General features: G+C 46.5%; 1 protein-coding gene and 1 pseudogene across 1 annotated transcript; one reads left to right on the top strand and one right to left on the bottom strand.

Moving 5' to 3' along the window:
• Positions 1 to 9293: 9293 nt before the first annotated feature.
• On the top strand, positions 9294 to 13485 carry LOC123129695 (uncharacterized). The gene is made up of 5 exons (XM_044549759.1): positions 9294 to 10059; positions 10512 to 10825; positions 10951 to 11010; positions 11841 to 12322; positions 12775 to 13485. Exons 1-5 carry the CDS (start codon positions 9707 to 9709, stop codon positions 13195 to 13197), a joined length of 1632 nt encoding a protein of 543 aa, XP_044405694.1. The 5' UTR covers positions 9294 to 9706; the 3' UTR covers positions 13198 to 13485.
• Positions 13486 to 13895: 410 nt separating this feature from the next.
• On the bottom strand, positions 13896 to 17396 carry LOC123129705 (probable LRR receptor-like serine/threonine-protein kinase At3g47570; annotated as a pseudogene).
• Positions 17397 to 17724: the final 328 nt, after the last annotated feature.

A 17724-nucleotide genomic window follows, 5' to 3' on the forward strand; every position in this document is an offset into this window, starting at 1 on the left:
TGTGATGGACAAGACCCAATCCTAAGCCTAGCACAAAGATCGTGTAGTTCGTATGCTAAAGCTTTTCTAATGTCAAGTATCATTTCCTTAGACCATGAGATTGTGCAACTCCCGGATACCGTAGGAATGCTTTGGGTGTACCAAATGTCACAACGTAACTGGGTGGCTATAAAGGTGCACTACGAGTATCTCCGAAAGTGTCTGTTGGGTTTGCACGAATCGAGACTGGGATTTGTCACTCCGGTTAACGAAGAGGTATCTCTGGGCCCACTCGGTAGGACATCATCATAATGTGCACAATGTGACCAAGGGGTTGATCACGGGATGATGTGTTATGGAACGAGTAAAGAGACTTGCCGGTAACGAGATTGAACAAGGTATCGGCATACCGATGATCGAATCTCGGGCAAGTACAATACCGCTAGACAAAGGGAATTGTATACGGGATTGATCGAATCCTCGACATCATGGTTCATCCGATGAGATCATCGTGGAACATGTGGAAGCCAACATGGGTATCCAGATCCCGCTGTTGGTTATTGACCGGAGAACGTCTCGGTTATGTCTGCATGGTTCCCGAACCCGTAGGGTCTACACACTTAAGGTTCGATGACGCTAGGGTTATAAAGGAAGTTTGTATGTGGTTACCGAATGTTGTTCGGAGTCCCGGATGAGATCTCGGACATCACGAGGAGTTCCGGAATGGTCCGGAGGTAAAGATTTATATATGGTAAGTCCTGTTTTGGTCACCGGAAAAGTTTCGGGTGTTATCGGTAATGTACCGGGACCACCGGGAGGGTCCCGGGGGTCCACCAAGTGGGGCCACCGGCCCCAGAGGGCTGCATGGGTCAACTGTGGGAGGGGACCAGCCCTAGGTGGGCTGGTGCGCCCCCACACCAGGGCCCAAGGCGCCTATGGTTTGGGGAGGGGGCGCCTCCACCTTGCTTGGGGGGCAAGTTTCTCCCTCTTCCCCCTTGGCCGCCACCCTAGATGGGTTTTTGGGGCAGCCGCACCCCTTGGGGTGGGAACCCTAAGGGGGGCGCAACCCCCTCCCTCTCCCCTATATATACTTGAGGTTTTGGGGCTGCCATACACAAGAGTTTCCACCTCTCCCTGGCGCAGCCCTACTTCTCTTTCTCCTCGTCTCCCGCGGTGCTTGGCGAAGCCCTGCAGGATTGCCACGCTCCTCCACCACCACCACCCCGTTGTGCTGCTGCTGGACGGAGTCTTCCCCAACCTCTCTCTCTCTCCTTGCTGGATCAAGGCATGGGATACGTCACCGGGCTGCACGTGTGTTGAACGCGGAGGTGCCGTCCGTTCGGCACTAGGATCTCCAGTGATTTGGATCACGACGAATACGACTCCTTCAATCCCGTTCTCTTGAACGCTTCCGCTTAGCGATCTACAAGGGTATGTAGATGCACTCTCTTTCCCCTCGTTGCTAGATTACTCCATAGATTGATCTTGGTGATGCGTAGAAAATTTTGAATTTCTGCTACGTTCCCCAACAGCAATCCCGCCAAAAAGATACGGGAATGCCATCTTCCGGTAAATCTGCAGGGAGGAAAGACCTCTTTTACGGGGTCCTCTAAACATAAAGCTAGTTTACGGGAACTGTTAGAGAGTTTTTTTTGCCACAACTTCTGGTAAACGTCGGTTATTTTAGAGATAGGGAATTGTTGGAGTTGCTCTTAAAGAATGGGCAGGTTGGTCGTTTTCGTGGCGGGAGCGGAAAGTAGTACGAACATCATAAATAGTGTTACACGGTGTTGAGTTGCCAGAGATTAAAATAATGAAAATGTTATCTATCGAGCGTTTTCTGAGAGGGGGATGACAAGCGAACTCATTTTTCTGATAGTTTTAGTTGCAACACGAGATCAAACGGTGGCGGTCTCAGTCCATTTTTGCCTCAAGTTTCCCTTATTTTTAGAAACTACCATGCGCCTCTCAAGAAAATGTTATGCGTCTGGAAAAAAACTGGCGGCAAAGACGTTCATAAATGCCATCCCTCACGGCGAACGTTGGCCAACTATTTGGATCCTAAAATAATTCGACACAAATGCCTTCCAACGGCGACTATTTGTCATTTGTGGACGGAATACGGATTTGCTGCCTGCTGCGTTTGTTCGTTCCACCGTACTCACGCCCCCAAGGGAAAGAAAAGAAAGGAAACAAACAAACAAGGACAAGTCTAGGTAGCGGCCGGCTGCTCGCTGGGCTTCGCGAGCGGCCGGCCTAAAATAGAAATATTTTTGTCTACTTGATTAATATTAATAAGAAAAACAACGGGAGACCTTCCCTTCCTTGCCCTCGGCCGCTGACCCGAGCCTCGTCTGCGGAGTCACACCTCGTCGCCGGCCTCCGCCCCTACTCTCTCCCCGTCCCCCTCCCCTTGTACGAGAGAATAGCAGAGAGGAGATGAGGGAGATCGAGCGACTAGATCAGGTCAGGCGGCCAGCAGATACAGAACCCGCCGCCACCGACACGGGATTCTTCACCTGGGCGCCCCTCCATGGGCTTCTTCTACTGCTTCGATTCCTGCCCCCGGCGCCATGCCTAGTGCCCCCAAGGAAGGCCCCATCTTCTCCTCTTTCTCTCTCTCTCTCTCTAATCTGGGCGGGTCTGTAGCAGGGATCTCTAGGCATGGCTACTGCGGTTGAGAGAGAGGAGGAAACACGAGCTTGCTATAGATGGAACGGCCAGAGGAGGAAGCTTCGGCAGAGGAGGGGGTTGAGATCGTCCTTGGTCTGGAGCAGGACGGAGACGAAGATTGCTAAGGAACAGAGTTCTTGCGTGGCCGCTGTTCGTGTTTGCCCAGTTCATTTATGCTGAATTTTGCAAGACGAGCACAGGCCAGTGTGCTGCAGGCCGGCAACTGCTTTGGTCGCGGTGCCACTGTGTGTTGATGGTTTGCTGATTTTTCTCCTACTGAATATAGTGCTATGGTGTGCTTTGAGCTACTGAATATACTACTGAATTAAACAAGAATTTTGCACACGAACGATTGTGGAGTTGAACGCTCTAATTCGCATAGTCGCACACACACAACTGCAGAAAGTGCGCATGCGCGATGACGGAGTTGCACACTCCCATCTACATACTAGCTCACGCACGGCTCCAAGAGGTGCACATGCGCGACAGCGTAGTTGCACACGCGCGGCTGCCGGGTTGCACAACCTCGTCGCATAGTCACACATGACGGCCACATAGTTGCACACTCATGTCGGCGTAGTCGCACACGCACGACCATGGAGGTGCACCCTCTCGTCCGCATGCATAGTAGCTCACACATGACTGCGGCATTGCACACGCTTGGTGGCATAGTCGCACACCTAGGACCCAGAGTTGCACACTCTTGTCAGCGTAGTAGCTCACCCACGGTCGCGGAGTTGCATACTCTTGTTAGCATAGCCGCACTCTCGCCGCATAGTCGCACATGACAACCATGGAGTTGCACACTCCCATCAGTATAGTCGCACATACACGGCCACAGAGGTGCACACTCTCGTCTGCATAGTAGCTCACGGACAACTGCGGCGGTTGCACACACGCAGTGGCATAGTCACACAATCGGATGTGGGAGTTGCACACGCGCGACATCATAGTCACACACGCACAGCCGCAGAGTTGCATGCTATCATTGGCATAGTTGGTTGGGGTAACAGATAAAATTGCACATCAACTGCTAGGCAGTTGGTAGGGGTAGCAAACGAAGTTGCACATCTCATAGGAAGGGTAGTTCTGACAAGGACACCAACAACTTATAGGCAGGCAGCAAACGAAGTTGCACTACTCGTGTATGTGTAGTTTTTCACTGCTTGCACACCCTGCCCAATCTGCCCTATCAGCAATAAGTGCAAGTTAGTCTGTTGTTTCAACCAACTGCCTAGTAGTCGATGTGCAACTCTTTCCCCTATCTACTTGTGGATATGTAGTTTCAGTTGGCGGAGGCAAGAGATGAGGGTACACATAGTCTGCTAGGTATTTGGCCGGGGCAACAAGCGAAGTTGCACATCTCAGGCAGGGATAGTTGGTTGGTGAAAACTACATCCATGAGGGCAGTAAAAAGTTGCATATATACATGGAGCTAAAGTTGCACATCTCACTAGCACATGTGGTTTGGACGGGGTGCTAGCAGTCAAAACTATACGCCCATAGGGGTACGGGAAAAGTTGCACATCACTCTTAGAAAGTTGGCCGAGGCAGCATCCGAAGTTGCACATCCACTGCTAGGCAGTTGGTCGAGATAGCAAAATAGTGAAAATTGCACATCAACGGGCGGGGGGAAGTAGCACATCAACTACTAGGCAGTTGGCTTGGGCAGCAAACGAAGTTGCACATCAAAGTGTTAGGGGTAGTTTAGGGTGGAGGTCTCCGTCAGTGAAAACTGCACATCCAAGGTAGTGCAAAAGTTGCATGTCGACGCTCAAGTAGTTGCACATCGACTCTTAAACAGTTGAACCGAAACGGGGAGTAAATTGCACACAAAAAAAATTCATCGAAGCATATCCATGCGGGATCATGTTTCGAAGAGCACGCTGGAAGGGTTTTAACGGTGAAAACGGATCTTAATTCCGACGCATGGTTTAAAAGTTATGGCTTTTTAAAAAAATTCAAAGATCCCAATTAAATGTGTTCACACATGCTTTTGTAATTTCATTTTCTTTTTTCCGTTCACCTGCTACTTTTTCTCTTTAATATGAATTAGAATTTTTATATGAATTAGGGAGACAATTTAGTTCCTTTTATAGACTAGGGACAAAATACTTCTTTTTTGGCTGGCTGCTCCATAGACTACCATACAACAGGGTCCACTTGTCAGGCTTTGCCAAGTGTATTTTCGCAGAAACTCGGTGAACATGTAATTCTGCCGAGTTTATTAAGTTCGTCTAGTTATTTTTTGTTGGAACCTGGCAAAGGCATAGCTCTGCCGAGTTGCTTATCACCATCGAGTCCAATTTTGGATTAAACTTGACAGAGAGAAGTTTGTCGAGTTTCCGGTAAAATGAACTCGGTGAAGTATCGGAACTCGGGACAAAACCAGATTCTAGTAGTGTGAGAATGACTATATGTGCAACTAGAGCTAATATAGAAGCCCACAAAAAAAGATCGATATATGTGTAACTTCCCAATGATCGTATCGTTGAGAACAACTATGTGTGCAACAACAACTACTATAGATGCCAACAAAAAGTGATCGCTGTGTGTGTAACTTCCGAATGACCATATCCAACTGGGAACAATTATTTGTGTAATCACTAGAACTACTATAGATGCCAATAAAAATGATCGTCGTGTGTCCAACTTCCCAATGATCGTATATATCCATCTGAGAATGATTATGTGTGCAATTAGAACTACTATAGATGCCAACAAAAATGATAACCATGTGTGCAAGTTCCTAATGATTGGATCCAATTGAAAACAACTATGTGTGCAATTAAAATTACTATAGATGCCAATAAAAATGATCATCATGTGTGCGAGTTCCCAATGATCATATCCAACTATAGATTTCATATAAAAACTAAAGCATGTGCGACTGTGTCAACGAGAGTGTGCAACCCCGCGGCCATGCGTGAGCACCTCTCACGACAATTTATGTGCGACTATGCGCACGAGATTGTGCAACTCTGTGGCTATGCATGCGCGACTATACCGACGAGAGTGTGCAATTCCACGGCCGGACGTGAACACCTCCCACGACAATTCATGTGCGACTATGCGAACGAGATCGTGCAACTCCGTGGCCATGCATGTGCGACTGTGCCGACCAAAGTGTGCAACTTCACGGCCATGCGTGAGCACCCTCACGATAATTCATGTGCGACTATGCGGACGAGATTGTGCAACTCTGTTTCCATGCGTGTGCGACTATGCCGGCAAGATTGTGCAACTCTGTGGCCGGGTGTGAGAATCTCCCACGACAATTCATGTGCGACTATGCGGACCGGATTGTGCAACTCTGTTGCCATGCACGTGCGACTACGCCGACGAAGTGTGCAACTTCACGGCAGGGCGTGAGAACCTCCCACGATAATTCATATGAGACTATGTAGATCAAATTGTGCAACTCCGTGGTCATGCATGTGCCAACTAAGACTAATATGTGTGCACCTACAACTACTATGGATGCCAATAAAAAATACTCCCTCCGTCTCAAAATTTTTGTCTTAGATTCGTCTAAGTATGGATGTAGTCACGTTTTAGTATTAGGTACATCCGTATCTAGACAAATTTAAGACAAAAATTTTGGGATGGAGAAAATAGTAATAATAGATCAACTTAGAAAGAAACATTTAGTCAACTTATAAGAGCCTTTTTGATACTAAGGAGTAAATCGATGCTTCTGTCGCTGCTAGCTTATAGTAGTATTTGCTTTTCTACAGTAAACTGAACCATGGCCTGCTCCTGCTGCCGTTGCTAGCTTATGTTCGATTTTCTATAGTAAAATGAGCCATGACCTGCTGCCGCCGCTGCTGAAATTGAAACTCAACTGAACCATGTCTTGCTGCTGCTTCCGTTGCTAGATGCCGCCGCTACCTGCTGCCCTTGCTAGATGCCGCTGCTGACGCCTGCCGGCACGGCGGCACACAATTTCTTCAGAACTGAAGCGGTGAAGCCCACAGGCCACAGTAAACAAAATCCATCCATGTCGTGCGCTGCTGGACGAGAGGATCGCATAAGCGTGTTGATTCTGGATAAGGCGGCCTTCGCGCGACGCGCGCTTCGGGAAAGACGCGGGCTCTCGCGGACTGCAGGAAGCGGGGCATGCGGGTGAGGTCCGTGCTCTCCTTCAACTGTGGCGACAGCTGCGGCAGCGAAACAACCGCGGCGAGGGAGGCGTCAGGTAAGGCGCGCTTGGAGGCGGCCTTGTGGGAGACGGGGCCGACGGTGAGCGCCGGGGCCGTTTTCACGGAGCAGTCGCCATCGGCGGCCGATTCGAGAGGCCGAGGCGGACCCCACATCGCCACCTGGATTGGGGTGGGGGGGGGGGCGCGAGCAGCAGGAGGACGACACGGGGGTGGGAGCGGCGGTGGAGAGGCGAAATCGCAACGTGTGGGGTCGGGGAGTGAAGGAGACAACGGATTTTTTGTCCAAAAAGACCACCTACTGAAACGAATTAACAAAAAAAACCACCTCTAAATCAAATTGTTAGAAAAGACCCCTTAGACCGTGGCGGCAGGCGCGCCAAGCGACACCTATCACCTGCCGCCATGGCGCGAGGCGGCAGTCCCTGCCGTCATGGTGTGAGGCGGCACACTGCAGATTACAGAAATTCCACACCGCCCGTGGGCCATGCCGCCGCTGCGTGAGGCGGCCGGTACTGTGCATGGGGCGCGCGACGAGACAGCTCTGGTCAGCTTTGGCGTTTTATGCCGACAGTGCCCGTGTTGGCTCTGGAATCTGCTCGTTGTTCCCTTCTTTATATGAGGCAGCCCGGCTCATTCCTTTGTGCGCTCACTCTCTCCTCTCTGTTCTAAGTAACCTAGCACACTGAGAACTCAAATAGAACTCAAATAGCTACTTTGAGTACGATTTTGAACGATTTGAAGGCCGATTCAAAAGATGTTTTAGTTGAACAAAAGATAGACCAAGGTCAGATCTATCCATTTTTGTTGGTTTCATTCGCATGTATATTTTTGTTCTGTTTGATTGGTTCCTAGATATGTATTCTCTGTTTTTTATATTAATGCCGGCCACAAAGGACGGTGAGAGTCCATGCGTCCACATTTACATTAATTAAAAATTAAAAAAACTAAACTACGAGGTGGCACGCTGCCCAGGACATCCTCTTCGTCATCGTCGGGGCCAGTTGGGTTGATCAACGTCGGTGCGGGGCGACGCCGTGTTCCAGGCGGTGGCGACGTCGTCCGCCGCATGCTCGGATTAAAAACGGCCGACCGTCGGCGCTGAGGTGATGACCATGTTCATGCAAGTGCTATTTTGATGCAGTTGATAGAAAAAAAATCCGTGGCTAATATTTATGTGCATGTGATAATAGGTTGACTCCGTCGATATATTGCCGGTGATATGTTCATGCTGACGGATACTTTTTTGAACTTTTGTGATGCTTAATTTTATGTAGAACGACATTCATATTGAAGCTAAGGTATAAATAGCACCGTGTAATATTGTGAATATTTTTTATATTGATGTACTATTGTGAATGATGTTACCGCTAGTAGGGCTCGAAGTTCGGTTAATATGGTTAATATGATTCGGTTTATTCGGGTTTTTATAATTTGATTTTATTGAAATGGCCACCGAAATAATCACACAAAAATTAGCAAGCGAACCATAATAATCAAAATATATTGGTTTGGTTTATTCGATTAACAGACCAAAAACATTATGCATGTGAATGATACCTACAAAAATGGACAGATCTGACCTTGTTCTACCTTTTACTCAACTAAAACATCTTTTGAATCGGCCTTTAAAACGCTCAAAATCGTGTTCAAAGTAGCTATTTGAGCTGTTCTTCTCAATGTGCTAGGTTACTTAGAGCAGAGAGGAGAGGAGTGGGCGCGCAAAGAAATGAGCTGGGCTGCCTCATATAACAACGAGAGATTCCAGAGCATACACAGGCAGTGTCGGCATACATAAAACGCGAGAGCTCACCAACCGATAGCCAGCAGAGCTGTCTCATCGCAAGCCGCCGCCTCACACAGTGGCGGCATGGCCCACGGGACCGACTCCGTTCCGTCGCGGTGTGGAATTCTGTAATCTGCAGCGTGCCGCCTCACACCATGGCGGCAGGGGCTGCCGCCTTGCACCGTGGCGGCATGTGCCACGTGTCAGCTGGCGCGCCTGCCGCCACGGTCAAGGGGGTCTTTTCTGACTATTTGATTTAGAGGTGGTTTTTTTTGTCAATTCGTCTTGGCAGGTGGTCTTTTTGGACAAAAAATCGAGACAACGAGGATATGATGGCTCCGACAAGATGGCACGTGACGCACGGCGGGGCGATGTGGCCTGATCCTGCAGCCAGGAACCTGCCGCTCGTTCCATCTAAATAGTGCGCGTGCACTTTTAAGTTTTTAGGAACAAACAAACCAACCGGATCCAGTGTGATGAGTGCCACGACGCGGCGCCGCCTCTCGCCCCACCGCATCTCCACCCGAATCCATTTTCCGCTTGAATTTAGTTTCCTCCCCTCCCCCTCGGACGATATGATTGGCCGATCCACCCATCTTGCTGCTTACGTTTTCCGTCTCTTTCTGTTTCTCCCGGCGAGCAACCTCTTAAACCCAACCAAACCCCCTCAACCGAACCGAACACAGCACCCCCCTCCTCCCCTCCGTCCGAAATCCCAATCCCCCCTCCCTCTCGCCTGCTCTTCTTCTCCGATTTTCTTCCCCCTCCCCTCCCCTCCCTCCACCCGGAAATCCGCACCTTCCCGCTCCGAGTAATCGCTTCCCGCGGCCCACCGCCGTCCCCGTCCTTCCTCGTCGGGGCGTCGCGTTCCTGCCCCCTCCGCTCCGTCCGGAGTCTCTGGCCGTTCGGTTGTGAGGTATGGGGCGGTTTTCGTCCGGCGACTAGTCCAGTCCCGCGATTCCTGGGCGCGCGCCGTCCGTCTAGATCCGCCCCTGGTCCGCAGGGGGTTTCTTGATCCTGGGGAATTTTTCGGGGAGGCGCGAAGGAGGCGCATTTTCCTCTTCTTCTTCTGGTCTCCGCGGTTGGGGATCTTTCTTGCTTTTTGGCCATGGCAGCGGCTCCGGCGGTGGGCAGCAACGGCCATGACGCCCATGGCAGGGCCAGCTGTCGGGGTAACCTTCTTCGCCCCCACCCCCCTGCTCGCCCCGGCCCCGGCGCGCCGGTGCCTGTCCGTGGTCATACGGTGGAGACGATCGAGTCTTCAGGCGATACGGCTGCTGATAATCTTTGCTTCTCCGAAGACGGCCATGGGGACAGCACGGAGTGCTCAAGCTCATTTGGGCCCTCTTGCTCTGTATCTGATGACGAGACCAAGTCAGGCATGCACGACATGGAGGTGGAATCGCCTTTCCTGGGCAATTTCAATGTGGATGGCGCCGCTTCTCTTCCAAAGACGGCCAGGTGCACATATCTCCGCAAGCCCTTGTCAAGTTTCCATTCTATCTTTGCATGGTTTTGTTTCAGCACAAAAGAAAGGTCGGGCATGTCCTATTGATAGAATTACTGGATACTGTAAAATGGATAATTTCTTTTACTGATTACCATAACAATAAAATAAGAACTAATCTGACATGTGCTACTGTGTCCCTTTTACACATGCCCTGTTGTCACCAAATTTCATGACTCCAAAAAAAATGCAAAATTCGAAGTGTGAAACAGGCCCCACATGCACAAGTGAAAGCATGCCTATTTTGGGGTGCCTTATACCTTGAAATAGATTAGGGGCGATTAAGATTGGCGCATGAATGCGCAATACTTCTGCTATGTGATATTTGTAAATGAAATTTATTTTGTGTACTCTGTATCCCTTTCTTATTATTAATAGTTTGTAAATGACATAAATCATGTTTCAGACATAAACAAGTGACTGCTGAGTGGAGAAAGGCCGTTCGCCCAATTATGTGGCGATGCCAGTGGTTAGAATTGCGTATGAAGGAGCTTTCGTCGCAAGTAGCAAAGTATGACAGGGAACTTGCTTTAATCAGTCATGAAAAAGATCTGCAGTCTGAGATGATTGCAACAGATACTTCTGGTCCAGAACTGGCAAAACTGGATGCCCAAGGCCATGATAGAAATATTATGAAGAGGAGACAACGGCAAAGGCTTGAAGACATCGTGGACACCTCATTGTACATGGATAGTCATCAAATATTATCCTATTATCATGGTTTGACATCTATCCTTATTCTGTAGGGCTAGAAATTTTATATTTTATATCCTGCAGTAGATCCGTATTTTGCACGGAGCTTGTACTGATACTTGGTAATGATGACGTGTCTCCTTCTTTTGCAGAAAGCAAAAACAGAAACAGTGGAGCTGAAACAGATGGTCTGTTGATTTACGATGATGCAGGTATGGTGGATGGCTTTGCCCTTGCACTCAAAGTTCTCCTATTTTATTAGTTTGAATGTAGAAAGTGTAATGTTTATCATAGTTATGTCCTATGTACATATAACATTAATTGTTTGTGCTACACAACTGTGGGTTTGGCAAGTAACTTTTATTATTAGTTTTAGATTACCTCTTTTCTAGAATTTATTTCTTTCAAAGAATGCACATTGCTCTCATTTAGAAAAGAAAGGGAAACGCTAATTACCTACTTAATATGACTCGAGCGGTATTAGCAACCCTGCTAATCAGTGCAGGCAAGTTCTGAGATGTGACATACTTGCAAAAATTTGTTGGGTGCAAACTACTGCTTGGCCTCACTTTACTATCTTTCAGTGGTGGAGCTACTGCTGGGCAAAACCAGGCCATGGCCTGCTCAGCTCAACGAAAATTTAGTGAAGACTGGTGCTGAATTTGGGCCCTAAGAGCAAAACTTCAGATGTACTGTACTAGTATTTTTAAGCTGGTCTGTTTTGGCCCGCCCAAAGATGTGGATGTAGCTCCGGCCACTGCTATCTTTACAGCCTTTGATCTTGATATACATATGTTAGCCGCTTTTGCATCTATCGTATTTATTTTGACTGTCCATCCCTTTATGTATCTTGTTATTACTTATTTGTTGATAATATATTGGGATACGACAATATTGAATGTCATTGTAGTTATTATAGTTAGATTATTGAAGTTGGAAAACCAGAACACGTGCATCCTGGTCATTGTTTTGTATATATGGTGCGGCGTTGTTTTATTTTACCAATGTCTAATCCTTGGTTTGCTTGTAATTTCTAATGCAGTTGTTGAGGATACCAAAAGAAGAGGTCCTGACAATACATTACCGGAGTCTAAGGAAACAGACAGGGTCTTAGAACAATATTCTTTAACAGATATTCTTCGGACAATTGATAGTATCCAGTCTCGAGTCCTTAGGCTTCAAGGTCATCTCAGCAAGGTTTGCAGCCACGCACAAGTTAAGGTGCCTCCAAAGAGTCAGAAGGCTCAAACCCAGTTAGCCTCTTGTAAGAAGGATGGGCACCGTCCTCAGAAAAAGAGGGATCTGAATAGTTTGCTTCAGGAGGAGGATAAACCTAGACCACTTGTTGGAGTTCCAACTGCTTTATCAGATAGGTGCACTGACTATGCAATGGAATATGGAAAGAGAAATATCGCAGAAGAAGGTGCAACACAACCATATGCAAAAAAAGTCACATTTGAGACACTCTTTGGTGCAGATAATCCCTTAATTCATCATACTCATCTAGGAGAATTATACCAAGAAGTAAGCTCATGTTCCATATCATTCTTCTCTATTTTAACCACACAGTTTTTAAAAAATAATTATAATTTGACAATTCAGAACCAAATGTAATGAATAATCTATACTTTCAGTGTTACCATCTTAGGAGTTTCAGTTGTACGAATGCAGGTCTTTGTAATTGTAATCGTCTTGAAGTAGATTGTTGGGTAACAACCTGAAACTAATGATTTTGGGCACTGTTTACACTTTTATGAGGAAGGAGTGCTGAAGCTCATATGATTCGTGTCGTTTCCCCTATGTTTACCATCCATTCATGATTGTAGCTAACTAGTCAAGTCAAATTTAATATTAAACCATGTATCAGATTTGTAGTTTTATCCTTGAATTATTGTGAAATGGAGACATACTACCAACTTTTGGATGGACATTTGTCGAACACACTTTTAGCTGATGATTTTTTATTGTATTTGCAGAATGCTGATGATGTCCTAATAGACAATCGAGCAGCCCTAGTAGAAGGGTACCAGCAGTTTGAGAAGGTGAAGCAGGAAGCACAGAATCATGTGGAGCTGGCTAATAAGGTTGCTAACACCCTTCTTTCCAGAGGAGAAGAAACTGTTGCAAGTCAGGTGGTTAAGCTTGAACCAGTTTATGAAATAGCTCCAAGTGTGAAGCAAGTCTGTCCTGGAAATAAACGAAGCAAGAAACCAAAGAAGAAATCTGGGAGCTCTCTGCCTCCTTTGGAAGAGCAAATCGAGAAGTCCCCTGATGTACCTGCAAAGAAGAGAACTGTGAAAGATCTGCACAATCTGAAGAATGAAAAGCCTGTTTTCGTAGCTGTGGACACGCGGAGGAGCCAACGAGTCCGAAAACCCAAAAAGTACGGAAGCGATTGAGTTTCAGGAACGGTCCTGTCTCCAGATTCGGTTTTGTCTTTGCTGCCCAAATTTCTGGCACATGGAAAACCAGATGTGTTACCTAATTGGTTTCTGTAAGTAGGCATAGTTTGGAAGAATATATGAAGTGGCATATCTTCGGCAGCTCCCCTTTACCTGGGACAGTAACAGCAGTAATGCTGAGTTGAGATTTTTTGGGTTGCCTGCAAATTGTTATTGTGAAACCTGCATTGTATAAAGTAACATTAGATAAAAGTATAGTCCGGCATAATACAAGTTGTTTCGTCATTGCCAGTTGTGCAAATGTATGTAAAGCCATGTTTTTTGTGTTCAGAGATCTTAGGATTCGGCAAGCAAATATGAAGTCCATGAACTAAATGTCATGTATACTGCAAACTCGTTTGGCCCATGAAGGTAGTGCTAGTAAGTCGTTTTGTTAAATGAGTAACATATTTTGTAGGTTATAATGTCTCGAAAGTATGTTTTTTCAAAACAAATGGCTACCTGTCACCGGGAGCCATATCACAACACTCAAGTGGACCTTTATTATGGACAAGTATGCGGGTGGAGAGCCAGACATAACGGACACTATCGAAAAATTAAGTACTAGCTAATTCAAATTAGGTATACATATAGAGGTATAATCATCATGTATATGTATGTACATCGTTTTCGCAAAAAAAAAGTATGTACATCGAATTAGCTATACTTATACAGGTAGAAAATTCATCTTGTATACATATTGTATGAGCGCTTGCGTCTGTACTTTGTTAAAAACAAGGCAAAGAAGAACGATAATTCCATTGTGCTACGTCATGTTTTTGCTGTCCGTTTAGTGTACTCAGCTTTGACCTTCTTCAGTGTCACGACCACATCTTGCATCGTCATTCGCTGGTCAGGAGAGTCGCTAGAACAAATCAAACCCAACTCAAATACTGAAGCAAGAAACCCATCGTCCAAGGTGCAGCTAGAAAGAGAGGAGCCATGTAGTAGCTGTCCATCGACGACCTTGACAAGCTCTGCAGGATATGCCTCATGAACCCACCGCCTGAGCGTTAATTGTGCGCCAAACATAGTGGCAGTGGGCTGCTTTCCAGTGAAGAGTTCAAGGAGCATGATCCCATAGCTGAAGACGTTGCTCTTCCGCGATGCTTTTCCAAGTGACATGTACTCTGTTTGAGAAAAAACAAAAATATAAATTAGATGCAGTTGCTCAACCATGTTGTTTTGAGTCGAGTCATAATTTATCATTGGTTTAAACAAATGTTTGCTGAGCAAAATAACAACAACAAGCTAATTAAATACCTGATGCCATGTACCCAACTGTTCGAGGCATGCTCGCACTTATCATGGAGTTGTCATCTAGAACCAACCTTGCAATGCCAAAGTCTGCCACAGCGCCGTCATGTCCTCGTCAAACAACACGTTGCTAGGCTTCAAGTCACGATGCAAGATCAGCTCGTAGTGCTCATGGTGTCGATAAGCCATTGCCATCGAAATATCAAGCATGATGCCCAGTCTCTCAAGGAATCCCAAGCGCGTTGTTGTGCTCTGTGATCCATGAAGGTGCAACTCTAAGCTGCCATTTGGCATGTATTGAAGCACTAGTGCTCTGAAGTCAAGGTTGGAACATGTGTTAATTATCCTTATCAGGTTGCGGTGTCGCGCCATACAAAGCACCCGACACTCCGCATCAAAGCTTCGGATGGCCTCCTCTAGTTGCATGTCAAGAACTTTTATCGCAACCACCAAACCATTGCTCAGTTGGTCCTTAAAAACTTTTCCAAAGCTTCCGCATCCCAAGATGTGTTTCATCACTGAAATTATTGGTGACGCGAACAAGCTCATGATAGGAGACTATTTGATGGCCTATGGCATCAGTTGGATCAACAGAAGCATTGTCCTTTCCCTTCTTAAGTTTCTTTCTGAACCATAGGTATACGTAAATGGCAATGGCGCCAAAAGCTAATATGAGTGTTGGCAGTAGAAATTGAAGCAAGTGTCTTTTACTTGAATGATTTCTATCAAGGCATGGTGGAAATCTTAGTCGCGGAGCGCCGCATAGCCCAGGATTCCCAACCAAAGATTTCAATGTGAGGTTTGAGAAAACACCTCCCTCGGGTATTTGTCCTTCTAGCCTATTGAACGATAGGTTCAAGGTATTCAAGTACGTAAAGTTAGCAAGGAACACTGGAATTGTACCCGAAAGATTGTTAAACGAGAGGTCCAATGATGCTAGTCTTTTTACTTTTTCGAGATGAACTGGAATTGAGCCTTTGAAGGAGTTATGTGATAGATTTAGGTAAGTAAGCATACTAAGTTGTCCAAATGTTTCTGGTATGCTTCCTATCAACAAGTTAGAAGACATGTCTATTTGATATGTTTGTCTTAGGCCAGTAACATCTACCGGTACTTCACCGGTAAAGGAATTGTGTGAAAGATCAAGTGTGATAAGTTTATCCAGGTGGAAGAAACTCGTTGGTATCGTTGAGCTTAACTGGTTATATGACAAGTCTATGCTTTCTAACCAACTAAGATTACCAAAGTTTCTTGGTATGGAGCCTGATAATTTGTTGGCTTGGAGAAACAATCGTTCTAGACTTCGAAGCATACCCATTTGTGTAGGGATAGGGCCTGGCATGTTATTCCAGGAGAGATCAAGCCATGCAAGATTTTCCAGCATAGTGATAGATTCTGGAATTGGCTCGGTGAATAGGTTATCCCGAAAATCAATCCATAGAAGGTTGCTTATATTTGAAATTGCTACTGGAAGTCCACCTGTCAACTGGTTGGCACCTGCACCAAAATAGTTTAAACGTGTTGAGAATTTTCCCACATAACCAGGGATGGTGCCTGTAAAACGATTTTTTTCAAAATCAAGGAATTGGAGTTGTCTGCACTTGGAAAGAGCTGACAAGAAATCTAGATTCCCCTCTAAATTGTTGTCTCCCAAAGCAAGAATATTCAAAACTGTATTTGTTCCAAGCATTGATGGTACTTGACCGGACAACTGATTCACTTGGAAATTTAGGTAGGACAATTTGGATAAGTTACCGAGCGAAGCTGGAAATTTACCAATCAATTGGTTGTATTGAAGATCTAGATAAGAGAGTTCCTGCATAAGACCTAATTCTGGTGGAATCTCACCTGTTAGACTGCCGTTTGCGAGTTGTAGTTGAGTGAGTTTTGTAAGATTACCAAAGGCCGCCGGGATCGAGCCAATAAGGTGATTAAAACCCAAGTTAAGTTTTTTGAGGTTTGTCAATTTGGCCAACCATGTTGGCAGAACATCCACAAAAGAATTTTCGTGCAAATCAATTACTTGTAGGTATTGACATGATGCAAACCCTGATGGTAACCGACCGGCAAATTTGTTACCATATATGGAAATAAACTGTAACATAGGGAGGCTGAAACTTTGATTGCTCGGAAAAGTTCTAGTCAGGTTACGATTATTTACTAGTGGAATTTCCTGTAATCTAGACATGTTGAACATGGCTTGTGGCACTAGGCCAGAGAGTTGATTAAAATCCAGTCTTAATAATTCAAGCATGGATAGTGATGTAACGGCGTGTGGAGGACCTGAGAGACTATTGTTTCCAAAATTAATGAACGTCAACATAGCCGTGTTGTTGAACAAATACGGAGGTATTTGTCCACTCAAGCCGTTCCCGTACAGATTAATCTGTGTAAGGTTACGCCTGCGTAGCATCATCTGAGGAGGGATCTGGCCTGACAACTGGTTCAAATGAAGATAGAGAAACTCGAGCCTCATGAGATTGCCTAGGGCAGCAGGTATGGCATTTGACAGGCTATTTTCATGAAGACCAAGGAACCTGAGACGATGTAGCCTACCAAGTTCGGACGGGATAGTCCCTGTGAGATTGGTGTTCCTGAGGTTAAAGACGGAAAGAAAACAAGGAGAGGCATGTCAGACAATGATAAAGCGGTGACACGTTGTCTGCGCCGGCTGCACGAGACACCAGCCCAGTGGCAGAAAGACGTGCCGGTGGTCCAGTTGGCGGCAAGGACGCCGAGACGGTCGGCGAGCTGCGCTTTGAAAGCCAGCAGGGCGGCGAGGTCGGTGTCGCTGCCGTTGGTCGGACTGGGAGAAGAAAACGAGATGGCAGAAAGCAGTACTAGGAGGAAGATGGGAATACGGGCAGGCATGGAGGACGGCGAGGCCATTGAGCTGGGCAGGAAATGGCTGTTTGGCTATGTGCAGATTACAGCGGGAGTGGTGTTGAATTTATACATGGATATGGGCTTTGTGCAGAAGCAGAACCCCATCCTTCCTGTGCCACAGGTGCATCGATCAGTCACCTTGTCATTGCCGGCGATCACACGGCGCGGCAATTAATATGCGGAGCTATCGAACCTTGCCCGAGCGACACGGTTTCTACAGGCCCAACCCAGCCAATCGTAAAGGTAAATGCATCCCACGTACAGGGATTTACCCGATAGGATCGGACGAAACCTTTTTTTTTTTCATGGTAATACGTGTCTCATTTATATCATAAGTATCAT

The sequence above is a fragment of the Triticum aestivum genome, chromosome 1B (assembly GCF_018294505.1).
Source record: "Triticum aestivum cultivar Chinese Spring chromosome 1B, IWGSC CS RefSeq v2.1, whole genome shotgun sequence".
Taxonomy (NCBI): Eukaryota; Viridiplantae; Streptophyta; class Magnoliopsida; order Poales; family Poaceae; genus Triticum; species Triticum aestivum.